This window comes from Aythya ferina (assembly GCF_964211825.1).
Source record: "Aythya ferina genome assembly, chromosome: 10".
In the NCBI taxonomy this organism is placed as follows: Eukaryota; Metazoa; Chordata; class Aves; order Anseriformes; family Anatidae; genus Aythya; species Aythya ferina.
The window spans coordinates 12603299-12619586 of record NC_140306.1 but is presented as its reverse complement, the minus strand read 5'-3'; the positions used below and the strand labels follow the sequence as shown (position 1 = coordinate 12619586).

At 45.1% G+C, this 16288-nt stretch overlaps 1 protein-coding gene and 1 long non-coding RNA gene across 4 annotated transcripts in view; one reads left to right on the top strand and one right to left on the bottom strand.

Annotated features, from left to right (window-relative positions):
* Nucleotides 1-584: 584 nt before the first annotated feature.
* ALAS1 (5'-aminolevulinate synthase 1) lies at nucleotides 585-7759 on the bottom strand. The gene is made up of 10 exons (XM_084531111.1): nucleotides 7481-7759; nucleotides 6677-6883; nucleotides 5583-5738; nucleotides 5280-5502; nucleotides 4633-4817; nucleotides 3854-4033; nucleotides 3509-3673; nucleotides 2159-2427; nucleotides 1520-1682; nucleotides 585-969 (listed from the first exon to the last, which is right to left on the bottom strand). Exons 1-10 carry the CDS (start codon nucleotides 7677-7679, stop codon nucleotides 809-811), a joined length of 1908 nt encoding a protein of 635 aa, XP_084387237.1. The 5' UTR covers nucleotides 7680-7759; the 3' UTR covers nucleotides 585-808.
* Nucleotides 7760-12331: 4572 nt separating this feature from the next.
* LOC311442268 overlaps nucleotides 12332-16288 on the top strand; it is a 28592-nt gene continuing 24635 nt past the window's right edge. For all 3 annotated transcript variants that reach the window (XR_014696540.1, XR_014696541.1, XR_014696542.1), the window contains exon 1: nucleotides 12332-12453. This is a non-coding gene — a long non-coding RNA (uncharacterized lncRNA). The remainder of the gene's footprint in view (nucleotides 12454-16288) is intronic.

Sequence of the window (16288 nt, the reverse complement as noted above, 5' to 3'; positions counted from 1 at the left end):
TGGGCTATTGACAGCTGATTTCTGCTTGCTGCCTGTAGCTGCCTTGGCGAACACTAGACCTGCTTCCCCACCCACCTTGCACAGGCTGTTCTGCTCCCTCTGGCCCCTGGGGAGGCAAGGCCAGTAGCACTCATGTGGTGCCAAAACTGTTGTGAGTGTTGCACCCTTCTATAGCTCATAGGAGTGGTTAAGAACATCCTGTCTCACTTTCAGTGTAGCACTATGTGACCTTTGTTTGTACTGATACAGGTTAAACACCTCCCAACATGTAAGATGCCCTGGGACTGACTAAAACAACAGCCCAGGGATAAGGCATAGGGCTTTACACCACTCCCAGATAGAATTAGGATGTACTTGGAGTGTACCACAGGGCTGGATGCCCACAAAACCCATGGGAAAGAATGGAGAAGAAACAGAGGGGAGCTTAGACATAGGCTTAACAAATTTAAGGTAGAAGTTCCTGAGGAGCTTTAAGTACCTATAAGCCTTCCTTTAATAGAAGAACTCATCCCTCACACTACACAAGGAAATGCTACTGAAAGGTTTGGTTTGTACTCATTGAGAAGGCAGTACTTCAGATGAAGGTCAGTGTAGATCACTTTTTATTCCAGGGGATGCCCTTCTAACCAATGACAACTCATCTTACGGAAGCTGAATATGAAAAATAAAAATACAACCAAACAGTGGCTCTAGAAATTTATTTTCAGAGCTTAGTGCTTTAACTATGATTAAAATGCTTATAAGCAATTTAAAAATGCTACCGACTGGGTACTAGAACTAGATGAGAGTAAGATTAACACCATTATTTTCATGCACTGACAGATACTAGTTTGCTCATTCCACTGAAGTAAGATCTTTCCCGTTCACTCATCACTTCAAAATGCAGAGGTCTTCTACAGAAGTTACATTCAGCTGATGAGTGTGGTTTCAGCTCCAGACCAACATCCTTCCATGTAGCCAGCAGTTTTTCTGTTATAAACAGAAAAGTCAAGTCATATAACATCAAAGCACTTCAGAGAAGCAGCACAACAGAAGTGTCAGCATACCTATTCTCCTAGCAAAGAAAATTGCAGGAATTGTCTGACACAATGTGACTGGACCACAGTAAGCCTTAACCTTAAAAACCTATGCTCATACTACCTCTTCTGACAGGATACAAGAGTAACTGCTTCCCCATAAAGATCAGTGTTTAAGACATGTTAAAAGCTCAGCTGAGCACAGCAGATTTCTCTGGACACCCCTCCCCCTCCTAACAAGTAAAGATCAGTTTGGACAATGCAACCAGATCCCCAGAAATGGCTGGGATAGAACCAGCTGTATGTAGGACTGCACTGTTCTAGGTCACAGCATGCTGGCTTTCATAGGTCATGCTCAAAGCCAGTTAAGGACAGAAGTGTGCTATGTATGCTGCAACAGTGGAAAGACATCATCCAGCTGATACAATTTAAATTTGAACTATTTCCTAGTCTTTAGGATTGAGAGTGCATAGACAGCCCAGAGTTTCCACTGCACCACTCACCAAGAAAATAACTCATCATCTGAGGGGTATGGTGAGGTGTAGGGGCAATACGTAGCAGCTCTTCTCCACGGGGGACTGTGGGGTAGTTGATTGCTTGGACATAGATGCTGTGTTGGCTCATTAGCCTGTCACAGATCTCTGTATTTTTAGCAGCATCTGCAACCTGAAATTCAAAAATCAAAAAATTAAGATTAATGAAAACATGTAAGGTAGCAGAGTTGTCAGCCCAACTTTACCAGCCACATGAGTCAAGCACAAATAGGCTTCCTTGTGCCTGCTAAACAGAACATGCATCAAAGACTAAAAACTTTTACTCTAGTGCCCTCCAGGCCTAAGCAGGTAACTGTTAATACCTGAACTCCTTTTTACTGGCTTATTACCATTATCTTTGACTTCTCTACAGTGTTAGATAGGGTTTTGTACACTACCATTGTGCTTTACAACATTTTTATCAGGCAGAAGTCCACTTAATCCCAGCTTTATTTAGACAAGGAAGGTAAGCCAGACTCCTAGCACATCACTGCAGAACACTATGGCAGGTTTGAACTGTGTGAATGTTTATTAACACCTGGAAACAATGTGATCATAGCCATGAAAACAGGCACCATGGTCTTGTGTCAGAGATATCCTAGTACTCACCCTTACTGGAATGATGTGACTTGGGCAGTGCACCACAGGAAGCCCTGCATCCATCAGCATTTGCCTCATAAGCTTCACATTGCGCTGGTGCTGGCGCCTCAGCACTTGCCCCTCCGCACTTTTCAGAGTTCGGACAGATTCAAGGGCACCAGCTAAGAGCATGGGCGGCAGGGATGTTGTGAAGATAAAGCCAGCAGCATATGAACGAACAGTGTCTATCAGGGAGCTTGTACTGGAGATGTATCCTCCTACACAACCAAATGCTTTGCCTACAAAAAATAAAGTAAATCATCCCAACTTACTCCTTCCACCCATTAGAACAACTCGAAGTATTACAGCCTTACTTCATTTTCACTTATGAGTTATTTTGACAACATTAAGTACACAGCAGGCAACAGTTCCAGCCCCCCCCCAGTCTTGTATTTACTCAGCACATGTTGCAGCTTTGTTTTTAAAACCAATCCCAGTAACAATTGGGCTAGTTATTACATAGCAAGCACAGCTCAAGATCATCTCAAACATTCAAATTCTGATCTTGAGGAAGAACTTAAGTACAATCAGTAAGCACAGACTTCTGTGGTGACCCTAGAAGATCAACACTAAGTCTCTCAGCAGATTTAAAGTAATCTGTTCCAGAGAGGCTAGAAATAGCCTACACTCCTAAGGAGCACATGTTGTTACTGTGGTGAATACAGGTCCCCCTTTTCCAGATAAGGGGGGAATGCTCAGGTACCAGAACCAAGCAACAAATGAAAACATGGTGTCTGGTGAGGAATTTTTTTATTAGGCTGTAACAAGTCAGTAAGAGTGTAAGACATTAGCTTTCCTGGTAAGTTATATGTTCAGGAAGCTATTTAGAAAAACCTTTCTAATTTGCAGCAGTAAACTTACACCCAAGCCTGCATTCTACTTTGATAATAGCAGTTGCTTCAGTTCTTGCCAAGTCTTTTTATGTAACTCCCCATCTCAGGTTTCTGGATTAGGAGCACTCCATTTCATATAAAAGAACCAAGTACTACTAAGTATAGAGTACTACCTTACTATCTTTCTCACCTGAATTTTCTCAGGACTTGTCCAATATGCTACAAAAGGATTTTTTTTGCTAGCTTGTTAAAGTAAAAATGCTGCCTTTGCTGATTAGTAAGGCAAGGTAAGTAGCTTAAATACTTTCCAAAATGCAGGACATACTTAAATCCTTTGGGCTTTCTGAAAAACACTAACCCCCCCATAAATCCTTAGCAAGTTCATTTCAATAGACTGATTTTGAGTTAACCCACTTAATTCAGCTGCTCAGAAGCTTTACTGCCTTAGAACACATAAGCTGCTGTGAAACCACCAGGCCATGCATACCAAGCGTTCCAGAGATGATGTCCATCTTGTGCATGATTCCATCCCGGTCTCCAATACCACCACCTCGAGCTCCATACAGCCCCACAGCATGCACTTCATCCACAAAAGTGATTGCTCCATGTTCGTGGGCCACATCACACAGCTCTTCCAGAGGACAGACAGCACCTACAGACAAAAGCACCAACAGGCAGTTTAGGATTCCCTGTATTCAACTTGGATAAACATTGGGCTAAAATGCTGTAAGGGTTTAACTAAAAGAAACACTTTTAGTGTTTCTAGACCCAAAACACAGATGATTTGAGTACTGACTGCACTGGAAGGAGAGAGGAGTCTATGCCATCTTACCATCCATTGAGTGCACAGTTTCAAATGCAACAATTTTAGGGGTAGATGGATCAGACTTCTTCAATAGCTCTCGAAGATGGCTGACATCATTATGGCGAAATATGTGCTTCGGTACCCTGCTGTTTCGAATCCCCTGGATCATGGAGGCATGGTTTCCAGAATCAGAGTAGATCTCACAGCCTGAGGGAACAATCCAGTTACAAGTCAAGTACAGAAAGCACCGGCTAATTCCCAGCATCATTTCACATACAGTAAGTGCTCAAGCAGCACAAGAAAGTTCTCTTGACCAGAGGAAAAATTTAAAAATCGTAAGGCAAAAATATTATTTAAGGCTTGTTTTGTGTCTAAACCAATAGAAACTTGAGCCTAAAGAAATGCAGAGGGTTCTTCCAAGTCCTTAACACTTTATGTAACAACTTCTGAAGTTAAAGCAAACCTGCCCTGAACTACATCAGAGGGAGAGAAATTCACACCCTCAGGTAAGGATACTACATCCCTGCTGCCTCATTTTCAGGTAGAATTCAAGTGAAAGTAGAAGACCCAGTGCTTTTTGCTCTATTCCCTCTGCAGTTCACAGCAACCTATTCAGCCTCAGTAGGCTACAACTATGACTTGCAATAGCTGCACAGAATTTATAGCATTTAAACAAAATAGACTCTTCTGGATGAGTAGGATGAATCACCCCACACACACACTTTGGGTGGCCATTTGCAAAATGTACTCCCAATTGCTCAGTGTGGCTTTTTGTGGTAAATACAAGATGCACTTTGAGATCTCACCTGGCAGCATTTTAGCTAGAGTGAAGAGGGTGGAATCATTGGCTACAAAACAGGAGGAGAACAACAGTGCTGCATCTTTTCCATGAAGATCAGCTAGTTCTTTCTCCAAATCAACATGAAATTTGCTTGTTCCTGAAATATTTCTTGTGCCTCCTGCTCCAGCACCATGTTGTTTCAGTGTATCCCTACAAAGGGCCCAAATAAAGACAGTGTTACTGAGCACCACAGATGGATAGCAGGATCATAGCTCAAGACAGTCTAGTACCTAATTAGTATTGTCTTAGAATGGAACTGGCTGTCAAAAGCTGCTGTTAGTTTTAAGGTCTTAAGCAACCAGCACAACTCAGGGGTTCAATAAGCTAAGGAAACAGTACAGCTACAATATACCATCCAGTTTATACAGTAGTATTCAGAAGTTTGAGGAAAAAAATCAAGTGAGGTCACAGAATAGCAAGTAAATAGCATTTTGTTCTACAGCAGCAGTAATTTATCTACTCTAGCTCAAGAGGAGCTTGATTATAACAAGAACAACACTAGATGCAGGTTATGTAGCTTAGTGCACAGGTCAGTTCTTCAGATATCTTCCTACAAAAGCTTCTGCAGAGCACCCTAGGCTTGTAAATGACCCTTAATATGGCACTACTCACATCACTGCTCCACACACACGAGGATGACGACTCATGCCCAGGTAGTCATTGCTGCACCAGACGGACACCTCCTTCTTGGTGATCAGAGAATCCGAGTAGTCATCTGCCATGGGAAAGATCTGTGCCTTTCGGTTCACTGTTTTGAACACTCGATAGGTATGGTCTTTCTTCTTTTCATCTATCTTTCTCTCAAAGAACTGATCATACTGGAAGGTTGATACAGCTGAAATGAGACAGACTTCAGCACACAGGAAAAAAGTCACAAGGGATCAGGTCTGTGAGGGTTTTGCTGTGTTATCTTACATTTTGGCAAGTTATCCTGAAGCAGATGAGACACGCTCTCAGGTCTTTGCTTCAGCATAATATCCTTAAACCTCTTGAGCAATCCATTCTGCTCTTCTCCCTCTTTCTCAGTGTTCCTCGCTGGGGAAGTAGTTGTTACATTGGCAAATTCTTTACCTACAGACATCAATGAATTATGGTGAGCTAATCGGTTTAAAATAGAGGTTTTTCAGTTGAGTTCAGCACTGCAGCATTTTAAGTAGCTTAACTCTTCATTCTTCAGAAAGCACATACCTGAATCTAAAGGCTCCTGCTGGAATCAGCTACAGCATCTGCTTCTAACTTTGCATTGTACGAGACAAAAGGAAAATCTTTCTAATCAATGACAACATTCAATGTAATTATCTTATAACACAATTGATTCATCATGACTCAGAAACCCACCCTATGGAGCTACAGCACTCATCTGAAAGTCAGTAGATAGGTAACTGAAGGCAGAATTAAGGTTGGCAGCTTCCTTTCCATTCTAGTACTTTGTTCTGCTAAAAAAATCAAAAAAGAAAACAGGCTTCCTTTCTGAGACAGACAGCAAGGATTTACAAATACGGGTGAAAAGTTCCTTCATTTGAAGGACAGCCCTTTTACATCAGATTGCAAGCCAGCCTGTAACACTCTGTAGTTCCATAAACCAAAAGCCAGTTAGTTGCTTGCTTGCTTTCCAGCTTGGATTCGTTCTGCTATTTGTGCAATACCCTGACAGTGTTTCTTCTGTCTCTGGATATACCACCCTCATTTACACCAGCACCCTAGTAAGGCTCTCTTCAATCCCAAGCCCCTGCTTTGGGAGCACAAATAGCTTGATTCACACATTTAGAAACAGGGCATCAAAATATGGTCTAAAGAATTCTTGCCTCAAGATTACTGAGGGCAATCACTGCACAACACTGCAGGTACGCCATTAACACATGCATTCCTCACCAAGTTTTTACTGCAATTTATCGTAACCCTACCCACATAGGGTAAGCAGCGACTGTCAGACTTGGCACGCAACAGAGGAAAGTCAAGCACCAAAGGTTCGAGGAAGGAACGAGCACTTTGGCACACACAACACATACCTTTCCTGTCCGCCTGCATTTCCTTCACATCCTCTTGAAGTTCAATGCTGGCTTTGCAGAAGACATTGCTGTTCTTGTGGCTCATCTGAGCTGCCAGGAATGGGCATTTCATAGCAGAGGTATGGCCAGCAGCAGCAGGCGGGTGGCCAGCAGGTGGCTGGGATCCATCTGTATTCTGTTGGGCCGCATCTTTGGCATTTTTACCCTCTGAGGAAAGCACAGAAAGGGAAGCACTTCAGTTTCAGTTTTTTAATAGTGACTTGAGCTTTCCTAACCACTATTCCAGCAAATCATTTAGCACAAGCCACTAAGAATTATTTAGCCAAGTGTTCACATCTTATTTATACAAGAATGAACACTCAATGGGCACCTGATTTAAGATCCCTCATGCAGCAATGCACCCTTCTCAGGATAAAAGTTTCTCCTTCATCTCAAAAGGGCAGGTTTTGATTTTGAAGGCTTGTTTCCTGCCACCCCTTTGCTGCCTTAGCTCTTTGTCCTTAGTGCCAGGGACAGAGTGCCCCGAGGCACGGTACCAAGTCCAACGAAAAGCCGCTCGAGCGTGAGCAAGGCCCATGGCCTTGCCGTCACCACGCCGGAGCTGCCCATCCCTGATCTCGCAGACAAGCCCACAGCACCCTCGTTTAATCACCGCGGGCATTAAGCAACCCTTATCGAGAAAGCTGCCCCTTCCAGAAGCTTCTCCCGCTGCCGTTCAAGGGCAGCTCGGCCTCTCCGCGCCCACAGGGCCCAGATCGCGGCCCCAAGAGGCTCCGCCTGCCCCGGGCGCGGGCCGCTACTCACCCGGCTGGGCCGCGGGGGTCTCCCCCGCCTGCTGCCCGCGGGCGGCGGAGCACGCTAGGCCTCGGGCGGCGGCCGGGGGCGCCGCCTCCATCATCTTGGGGCAGTGCTGGGCGTAGAGCAGCAGCGAGGGCCCGGCCTTCTGCAGGAAGGCCTGCGAGACGCGGGCCAGGAACGGGCAGCGCCGCACCACCGCCTCCATCCTCGTCGCCTCAGCTTCTCCCCGTCGCCTCAGCTGGCAGCCCGGAAGTGATGCCGCCGCCCGCCCGGCACAACGCCCGCTCGGCGGCCCCGCCGCTCCCCCTTATATAGCCCCGCCCGGCGCCGCGCAGGCGCGTTGCGGCCAACCCGCTGCCTACGCCCTCAGAGCGCAAGCGCGGGAACGCGTGGGGCGGGGCGTCCTGAGGGGGTGGGGGCGGGGCCTGGGGGAGCTGTGAGGGGGCCGTGAGGGGGCAGTGCCCTCGCTTCACAGAACCACAGAATCCCCAAATCCCAGAACCACAGAATCCCAGAATCCCAAAATCACAGAACCCCAAAATCCCAGAATCACAGAACCATAGAATCCCAAAATCCCAGAATCACAGAACCCCAGAATCACAGAATCACAAAATCCCAGAACCACAGAACTCCAGAATCCCAAAATCACAGAATCACAGAACCAAAGAATCCCAGAATCACAGAATCACCTAGGTTGGAAGAGACCTCCACGATCCCCTAGTCCAACCTCTGACCTAACACTAACCAGTCCTCCACTAAACTATATCACTGAGCTCTACATCTAAACGTCTTTAAAGACCTCCAGGGATGGTGACTTCCCTGGGCAGCCCATCCCAATACCTAACAATCCTTTCCATAAAGAAAAAAGCCCAGTTTCTGGCCCTGTGGCTGGCTCTTGGGTGCCATTAGTGGAAACCCAGCACCTCCGGTGTCCCCTGATGCCTGTGTCCCCCCTGCCCCGCGGAGCCCTCAAGCAGCTGGGGGGCTCGCTGGTGGTGGCAGGACCCTGGCCCTTACCATTCCCCTGGCAGAGATGCTCAGGCTGCCTCATTTTTGAGGCACAGTGCCAACGGTCAGGGTTTGGGGGTTAATAATGCCCTTGTGGAAATGGCAGCAGCAAAACAAAGTCAAATCTTGCATTCTCTGGTTTGCAGTGAACGTTGAAGTTTATCTTTTTTTTTTTTTTTTTTTTTTTTTTTTTTTTTTTTTTAGAATATCTACAAGTGGATAGTGATAAAAGGACCTCCCTTGATAAATCTGGCTATCCAAGCTGCCATAGTGCTAATTCCCGTAAGGGATATGCTAACTTTGAAGAACAGAGAAGGAAGATGATGCATTTCCCTCCCCCCCATCTTGCGAAATAATAATTTTACAGAAGACAGGATTCGGGCAGAGTGCTGCCAGGCCCAGCCTCACATACCCCTTACCCAGGCAGGAGCCGGATCTAGGGCCCTTTCAGACAATGTACTTTTTGTAGCAGGTACAGAGGTTTGAAGAGGAAAAGCTCACTTTTACTTGACAAGTATCTCAGAAGTAACATAGCTGTTAGAAGGCACTCATAGTACAGTGATGGGGGAAACACAAAACTGACATAGAACTCGCTGCTCAACTGAAGTTTGGGTACAAAAGACACACAGAAAGCACTGGTCAGTATTTGCATGCTGCAGATTAATCTTTAGACAGCTCCTGTGTAGGAAGGCAGGGGGAAGACTAGCAGGATATTTGCCTGGCCCTCCTCTCTTTGTTACTGACTTGCTTGGAGGGTGCTGGTCACAATATGTAAACATAGTCTAAGTAAATAGATCCAGAGGAAGGCAAGCTTCACAAATGCTGTTCAATAACAGGCTTGCTGTCAACTTCAGCTCATTGCTAAACTCTGGATTAAGAAAGGGAACGGAATTCTCCCCTTTTCATGCAGCCCTGAGGAAGTAGGAGACCTTACAAGGCAGAGGCATGGGACTGGGCTGAATGATTTTTTTAACCACAGTTTGCTCGTTGCTTATTAGGAATCTGTGGCATTGTTTAATAAGTCTTGATGAAGACTTAAGAAGTCAAGAAGTCTTGATCTTAAACAACTCATTATTCCAACAACATAATGCAGAAGTTACATTAAGCAATAAGCTTTCTTTCATCAGTGAGCATCATTAAACTAAAAAATAAATAAATAAAACAACATAAAACAGTTTTATTTTGCTCTGTAAATAAATGATTGAACTACAGCTATGGCATTTGACCTCAGTCTGTATAGTGGTTGTGTTAACAGGAGTCTTGGTCACCTGGTAACACAAGGACGAGGCTTCAATTTATTAGTGTAGCTTGGTCATGGAGAGTGCTCTCCTTTTGTAACTGGCTTTCAGTTAGTGTTACATGCCTTAGCTATTTGCATTTTGCAAAATACAATAGTCAAGCACTTCAAATTTAGAAATACCTAATCTGTGTTTCAGATTACCACTCTTCCATGGTCAGCCATCAACATCTGTCTCCCTACCCTGAATCTTTGAATCACGTCGCTTATTTTTCAAAATGAGGAAACACCACAGAATTCTACTGTGCAGATATCTGGTGAGTGTTCATAGAGCAGAGTTGTCTCTGAACCTAAGATTTAGGATCTAGGATTAATTTGTGTTTTAACAACAGAAATCAAGTCATATAAGCTTAATTTACAGTATGTTGACGGTATTTTTCTTTCTCCTCCCACTCCTCCCATATTCAGTAATCATGATGCTTGACTTAGGAGGGGCAGAGGGAATACTTGTTTCATTGTAAGATGCACCGGAGAGGTGTTGTGCAAGTACACTGGCAGAGGACTGCAGCAGAGCACAGAGCTCATCGCTTGTGGACACCTGCCAAAGCAGGTTCAATCCCACAAAAATCTGATAATGCTTCTTTATCCTGATTATCTTAATAGCAGCACCTTAGCATGTTGCAAGGCTGAGAGATGAAGTAAATTAGTCTGTTCTGTTGCTGGAATTCAGAAATTTCTGGTTTTGCATTCAGAAGTGTACACATCAAGTAGAAAGCCTGAAGAACATCTGCTTTTTACTCAAACTTAATTCAAGGTTGGAAGCTGAAACAGTGACCTTGGCTACAATACAGAGATCTCCAAGTGAAGCAGAGCTCTCGGCTTTCCTGTCAGACTTCCCTGCAATCTGCACTATTAATCAGATGCCATAATAACACTTCTTTAGAGCTTGGTTTGGTGAATTTATTTAACCTTGTACATGACAGGAGTTGCACTGAGCTAAACAGCAGTGGAATGCCATTAACTTGACCCTGATCTTGGAGAGTTGCTGAAGGACCATGTCATTGTCAGCGCACAGAGATGATTGTGAGCTCTGGGACCAATAAAAGGGGGGAAAATCAGGGGAAAAGTGTGTCTTCTCAACAATCCTGGAGTATTGCCAGAGTTTTTATGTTGGAAGTAAAGTAAATACTAATAGAGCTGCCATTAACTACAATTTCTTAGGGTTTCAGTGGGTTAAATGGTATTTTATTGCTGCAACATATTACTGTCATCCCACAGGGCTAAGGAGAAACTAGCTTGGACTGGCACACAAACACCCTTTGCTGTACTCCAATAAGGAGGAGCCACAAAACAGGCAACACCATTTTGGCTGACTGGAGAACAGGGAGCCCATCCTGGGATGGATGGGAGCTGGTCAGGGGGAGCTGGCAGATATGGCAGGCAGGGGAGATGGAACGGCTGCCTCTGAAAGGATGGAGCAGCATGTCATAGAGCAGGAAAATTATTTAAGCTGCAGGGATAGCACTGGTGTGAGAACAAACTTACTCAACTGACCTTCAAAAAGTTTGGGTTGGAAACTGGGTAGTTCCTGGCTGTAAGCATGTTTCAGAGCAGCCTTCTGGGAAGAGCCCCTGAGGTTCTGTGCACCAGCTGGCTTCAGAGGAAGATGGATCTGTGGGGTAGGTCAGGGGAAGGGCTCAGCCCCCCCGAGAGTCTCTGCTGATTTTATCTTTTTTAAGCCCATTCCATTCTGATGATTTGTCCATTTCTTTGCTAAATAAGTTGCAAGAGGGGGAAAAAAGGTTAAATTCCAGCAATTTGGGAGATGGATGAGAAGCCATAGAAAGTGTTTCCCATATTGAAATTTAAATGGAAAAAGAAAAAATCCCCTACCACAGGGGTTTTCTGCAGTTGTGCATGAATAATTGCTGTGGAAGATGGTCTCTTTTCATGCTACTGGTTTATCAGGGAGGCTCGAGTAGAAGGTACCTTCAGTACTTCCCTCCCATTCTTCATATCTTGGGTAAGTTTTCCAAGTATTCCTGGAAGCAAAATGTGATGCACAGGTGTGTAACCTTCACCCAGTCTCACATCTGTCAGCAGCTAGCTCCTTTCTTGGAATTTTAAGGGATTTTATGCTTTTAAGGGAGCATTTAGGTACTTCATGAGAAATGCAAGAGTCAAAGCCCCTCTATACCCAGCTTATCCAAATGAAAGCACGTAACATTAGCAACATTTTGCCCACTTCTCAACTCAGATGCACACATTCCTTATTTTTTCCCACCCAGTCCGTGTCACGAGAAGGCAAGACAGAAAAACAATCTTCCTCCCCACGCACAAGCCACTGTCTATATTGAGATCTGAATCTTCTAAGGGAGTGGATATGAACTTGACATCTGGATTTAATCCAGACTCAAATTCCAGGCTTAGATCTGAGAATTTTCATCTCCAGTGCTGAGACCAGCATTTCTTAGAATTTACTTTACCTTTTAAGGCAAAACTTTAGAGTTGCAAGAGTAGCATAGCAGCAATTCCTCCCATGCTGAATTTCTTTAGCAGATTTTCCTCATTTGAATCCGGTGCCCTCCATGTCTTTCTCACGTGACGGAAATCTCATTTCTCTCTAGGACCCTGTGGCCACCAGAGAATTCAATCTGCCTGGAGGAGCTATTGAATGCTGAGGCAACCATGATCTGTCGAGTGACTGAGCAGCACTCCTGCTTTATAGGCACAGGTGAGGCAAGCTTCTTACCCCATCTCATGCAAACAAGCACCAAGCTGTTTTTCTCACCAGTGTGCTGAATGTCTTTTAAAATTGATGATCGGCCTGTGAGCCCTCACAGGGCATTGGGTCAGGGCATTTTTGCCCGTTTGCCAAGCCCCATGGAATTCCCGTGAATGTGGAGGGGTTCAGTCACTTGGTAAAGTCCCATTACAGGGGCATGACTCACGCTCCGCTGGGACAGCAGAAGCTGATACCTTCCTCTTACAGGTACCCTGCCCTTCTGCTGCAGGGCACCACTCCCTCGTGGGGGCTGCTGCAAGTTAGAGCCCAGCTGATTTATCTTGATTCCAGAATATCTCCTTGACTTCACTCAAGTTGCTTCAGATTTGGAAATCTGAAAGAGTCTCGTTTTTATCCTGCATCCTCAAGTTTGTCTAGCTTTGTGCAGTACACAGCAGGAACTCATATACAGCTCTTTCCATCTGCTGTGAGCTTTGCCTCACATTTGCCCTCATTCTCTTGTTTGCTCCTCTCTCACCTACCAGCAAGGCTAGTTACTGAGATTTGTTTCAGCACTTTTGTTATGCACATGGTATTTTAATTTCTTCTGCAAGAATCAACATTTCAATGAAGTAAAGAGTAGAAGCATATCAGAACAGGACACCTGCTGATGACATGATAAAGTGAGGGAAAACCCCTCCTGACTAGACCCAAACCATGAGTTCCTGAGTGTGGGTCATCCCATGAATGAGCACACACTGAGGCAACAGGACTTTTCCATTACCTGCTTGGCTTTTCCTCTTGTCCAGTGTCGGATATTGCTTGTCTTGAAATTGTCTGAAGAACTGCCTTGGAGAAAGCAAGCAATAACCAAAGGGAAGTGTAAAGCAGTTTCGATCTTTAATTGTTTCCATCAATGGCCAGGAAATCTTTATAATTACAAAATTAGTTGTTATATTCAATTGTTAGTAGTATAAGTTGTTATAGCTGTATAATTAATTTGAATTAGCTTCTTGAAAGAAAGAATCCAAAGGGTGATAGAAAGTGGAGAGCTGAAGGATGCCTCACTAAGTGAAGATGTTTCAGAGATCAAAAAATAGCACAAATGTGTATGGGAGCACAAAACGTCACAGGGCCAAACCCACTCCTATGAGTGGGAGAAAAGTCTGTGCAATGCCCTAGCCTGCAGAAATGTGGAAGGATGAGCTTGGTGTCCAGCCCCTTTCTCTGCAAATCTTTTCATCTCCCAGTGTGTTGGTGCCTGCTGCCCATGAGACTTCTCTGCTGTGTTGCAATAGCTCTTGTTGCTTAACCTTTGAGGTGCAAGACTTATTTTTCCCCCCCACGTTCTAAAGATTACAGATAAGGATAGAGGACATCAGTAAGTTATTAAAATGATAAGAGTGTCAGCAATAGATGAGAATGAGCCAGTGCTGAATATCAAGAAAGGAAATTAGTATCTTATAACTCCAAATTGTGAGCGGCAGACCAGAAAACCTTTACAATGTATTCGGGTTACTGGAGTACAGCAGGCTTCCATTCCTCATTTGACTTTGTCCTGAACTCTTCAAAAAGCTGGCAAATGCTCTATTTGCACTGTCTCACAAATAACCTAAGTCACGCAAAGCTCTGGGCTCTGCTTTCAAGGCTCCTGGGCCAATCTGCCTGCCAAACAGCAGAGGCAGTACCAGGAGGAATACGAGTGAAGAGCAGCCAGGAGAGCTGGGGATGGGAGTTTCCTTGGGTACTGTGACCTAGCTGGCAGCCTCTTCTGCATGTGGGTTATTTGACTTGATGTATTTGCAGCAGATTTGAACGCCATTTCAGCTTAGACCTATGACATTAGGTGGCTTAGAGGAACAAACTTTTGAAGTCTCTGACTTGGTGTGCTGAGTCTTGTCAGGTATTGGCCTGGGGTGGTGGTAATGGTTGGAAAAGATTTAAGGTGTTGTTCTTGTATCTCCAGGAGACATGGTAGATAACATGGAGCCTCCAATGTCTTTCAGGAATTTCTTCACCTAATGGGGTGAGGTTCACCTGGTTTTTCATATAACTGTGCATTCCCCCAGCCCTTGTCAAGGAAAATAAAAGCTGATTCTAGGAAATGTCCTAGAAAGAGATGGAAATGCAAAGACTGTAAAACGAAGAAGTTAAAAGGGATCAGATATGCAATTAAGACTGAAATGTTGAAAATCAAAACACAGGGTTAAGTAATTTTCTTTACTTCCATGCCCAGTTTCTCATGTTGAATTGAATGCAGGATCAAACCAAGGGAGGGTGGAGAGTTGCTGTGTGTTGCTGGCTTAGCATTAGTGACGGATCATTTGATCGACCTTTGTGCTGTGGTTTTATATAGAGCTCTGTTTACCCTAGGGAACTTTAATATACATTAGAAAGTCTATTCTCTTCAGAGAGAAGAGTTTCTCGCAGGTTACAGCACTTTGCCCAAAAATTCCTGCAGCCATCCCATGAGCTTCTAGCTCTTGGTCTAGTGACCCAATGTGACAGTGACCTTGTTTTCATGGATCGACCCCTCAGCAGTGTGGTCTCCCACCAAGCTGCACTTGGATCAGAGCACGTACAGGGATGGTACATATGGCTGGAGCTCAGTTGCTCTGCTATTCAAAGTTTCTTTGGGTAGAAATACTGTTTTATGTTTACCTGGCAACTTTTCTACCTGCTACGTGTTCTGGTTTAATCATATGCAGTTACATCTGATCCCTGGTGTGCTGTCAGATGTGCACGTTGCTGCACGCAGTGCCTTTGAGGGTGGTAGTGAGCACAAGTGACACCTTAATAAGGGTCTCTGGAGACACGGCTTCAGTACTAAGCTGCCCCCATCTAACACCTTTTGCTAGTTTATGCCTTATTAGTCACCCATTGCTTCTTTGAAAACGTTGTTTTTAATACTCCTGCTCTGGGCTGAGTTCTCAGAAGCCCTGTTATGTTTTGCTGTTGGTGGCTGCCTTTTCATTGCCCAGGTGGGAGAAGTGGGACTTGAAAACCCAATCAGCATTATCTGAGCTTATCTGCTTGTGATGGGGGGACTTAAGCAGATCAAGACATTAATATTAATCATGTGTAGATGCAAAACACAGGCTCTGGAGGCAGAACAGATCACAGGCACCTGGGCAATTCTCCCAGGTATCAGCCACCTGAACCTATGTGCACAGCCACCTCGCAGGAGATGGGCTCCAGGGGGTGCACAGCACCCAGAGGCGTGGGGAGAAGAGTGGGATGACAGAGTATGCACAGCACAGGGAGCTGGGGCTTGGGACTTGGTAAAGCTCCTTTGTTGGAGCCAATCTCTGCCTTCCCCTGGGCTGGTTTTTCTCCAAGAATTCTCCTGTTTCATGGCTTATATCAGTGTGGTTTGTGTGGTGGCTGGTGAAGAGGCTGCCTTCCTTTCCTCGGGGGGAATAGGGAGAGCCCGGTGCGTCTGCTGGCTGAGCGCAGGCTGGGCAAAGCAGTCACTGCTTCCAAAAGGGATTTTGTCCCCATGCCTCCGGGGGTTAGGCTAGGGTATGACGTTCCCCCTGGCCTGTTCGTGTGCTTAATGAGCTGACTTATCTGCCATCTTCCCCATGGCAGATGGGGGCTCTTCAGGATTAATTAAGGATCATAAGTGTGACCTAGTTACCAAGCTGCTGCTACTGTTACCGAAGCTCCGGGAACCGTCAGGCTGCGAGAGCTTCTCTCCCTTCTCTGCTCTGGTTACCCGCTTGCTCTGTCCTTCTGGGACCGTTGCTGAGCCCCAGGTGGGATCGTGTTGCACCCGTTTCAGTAACAGATAATCTCCCCTGACTGTTGGGTAGGGAGCTGCAAGCTTCCTGCTAGCAATGCA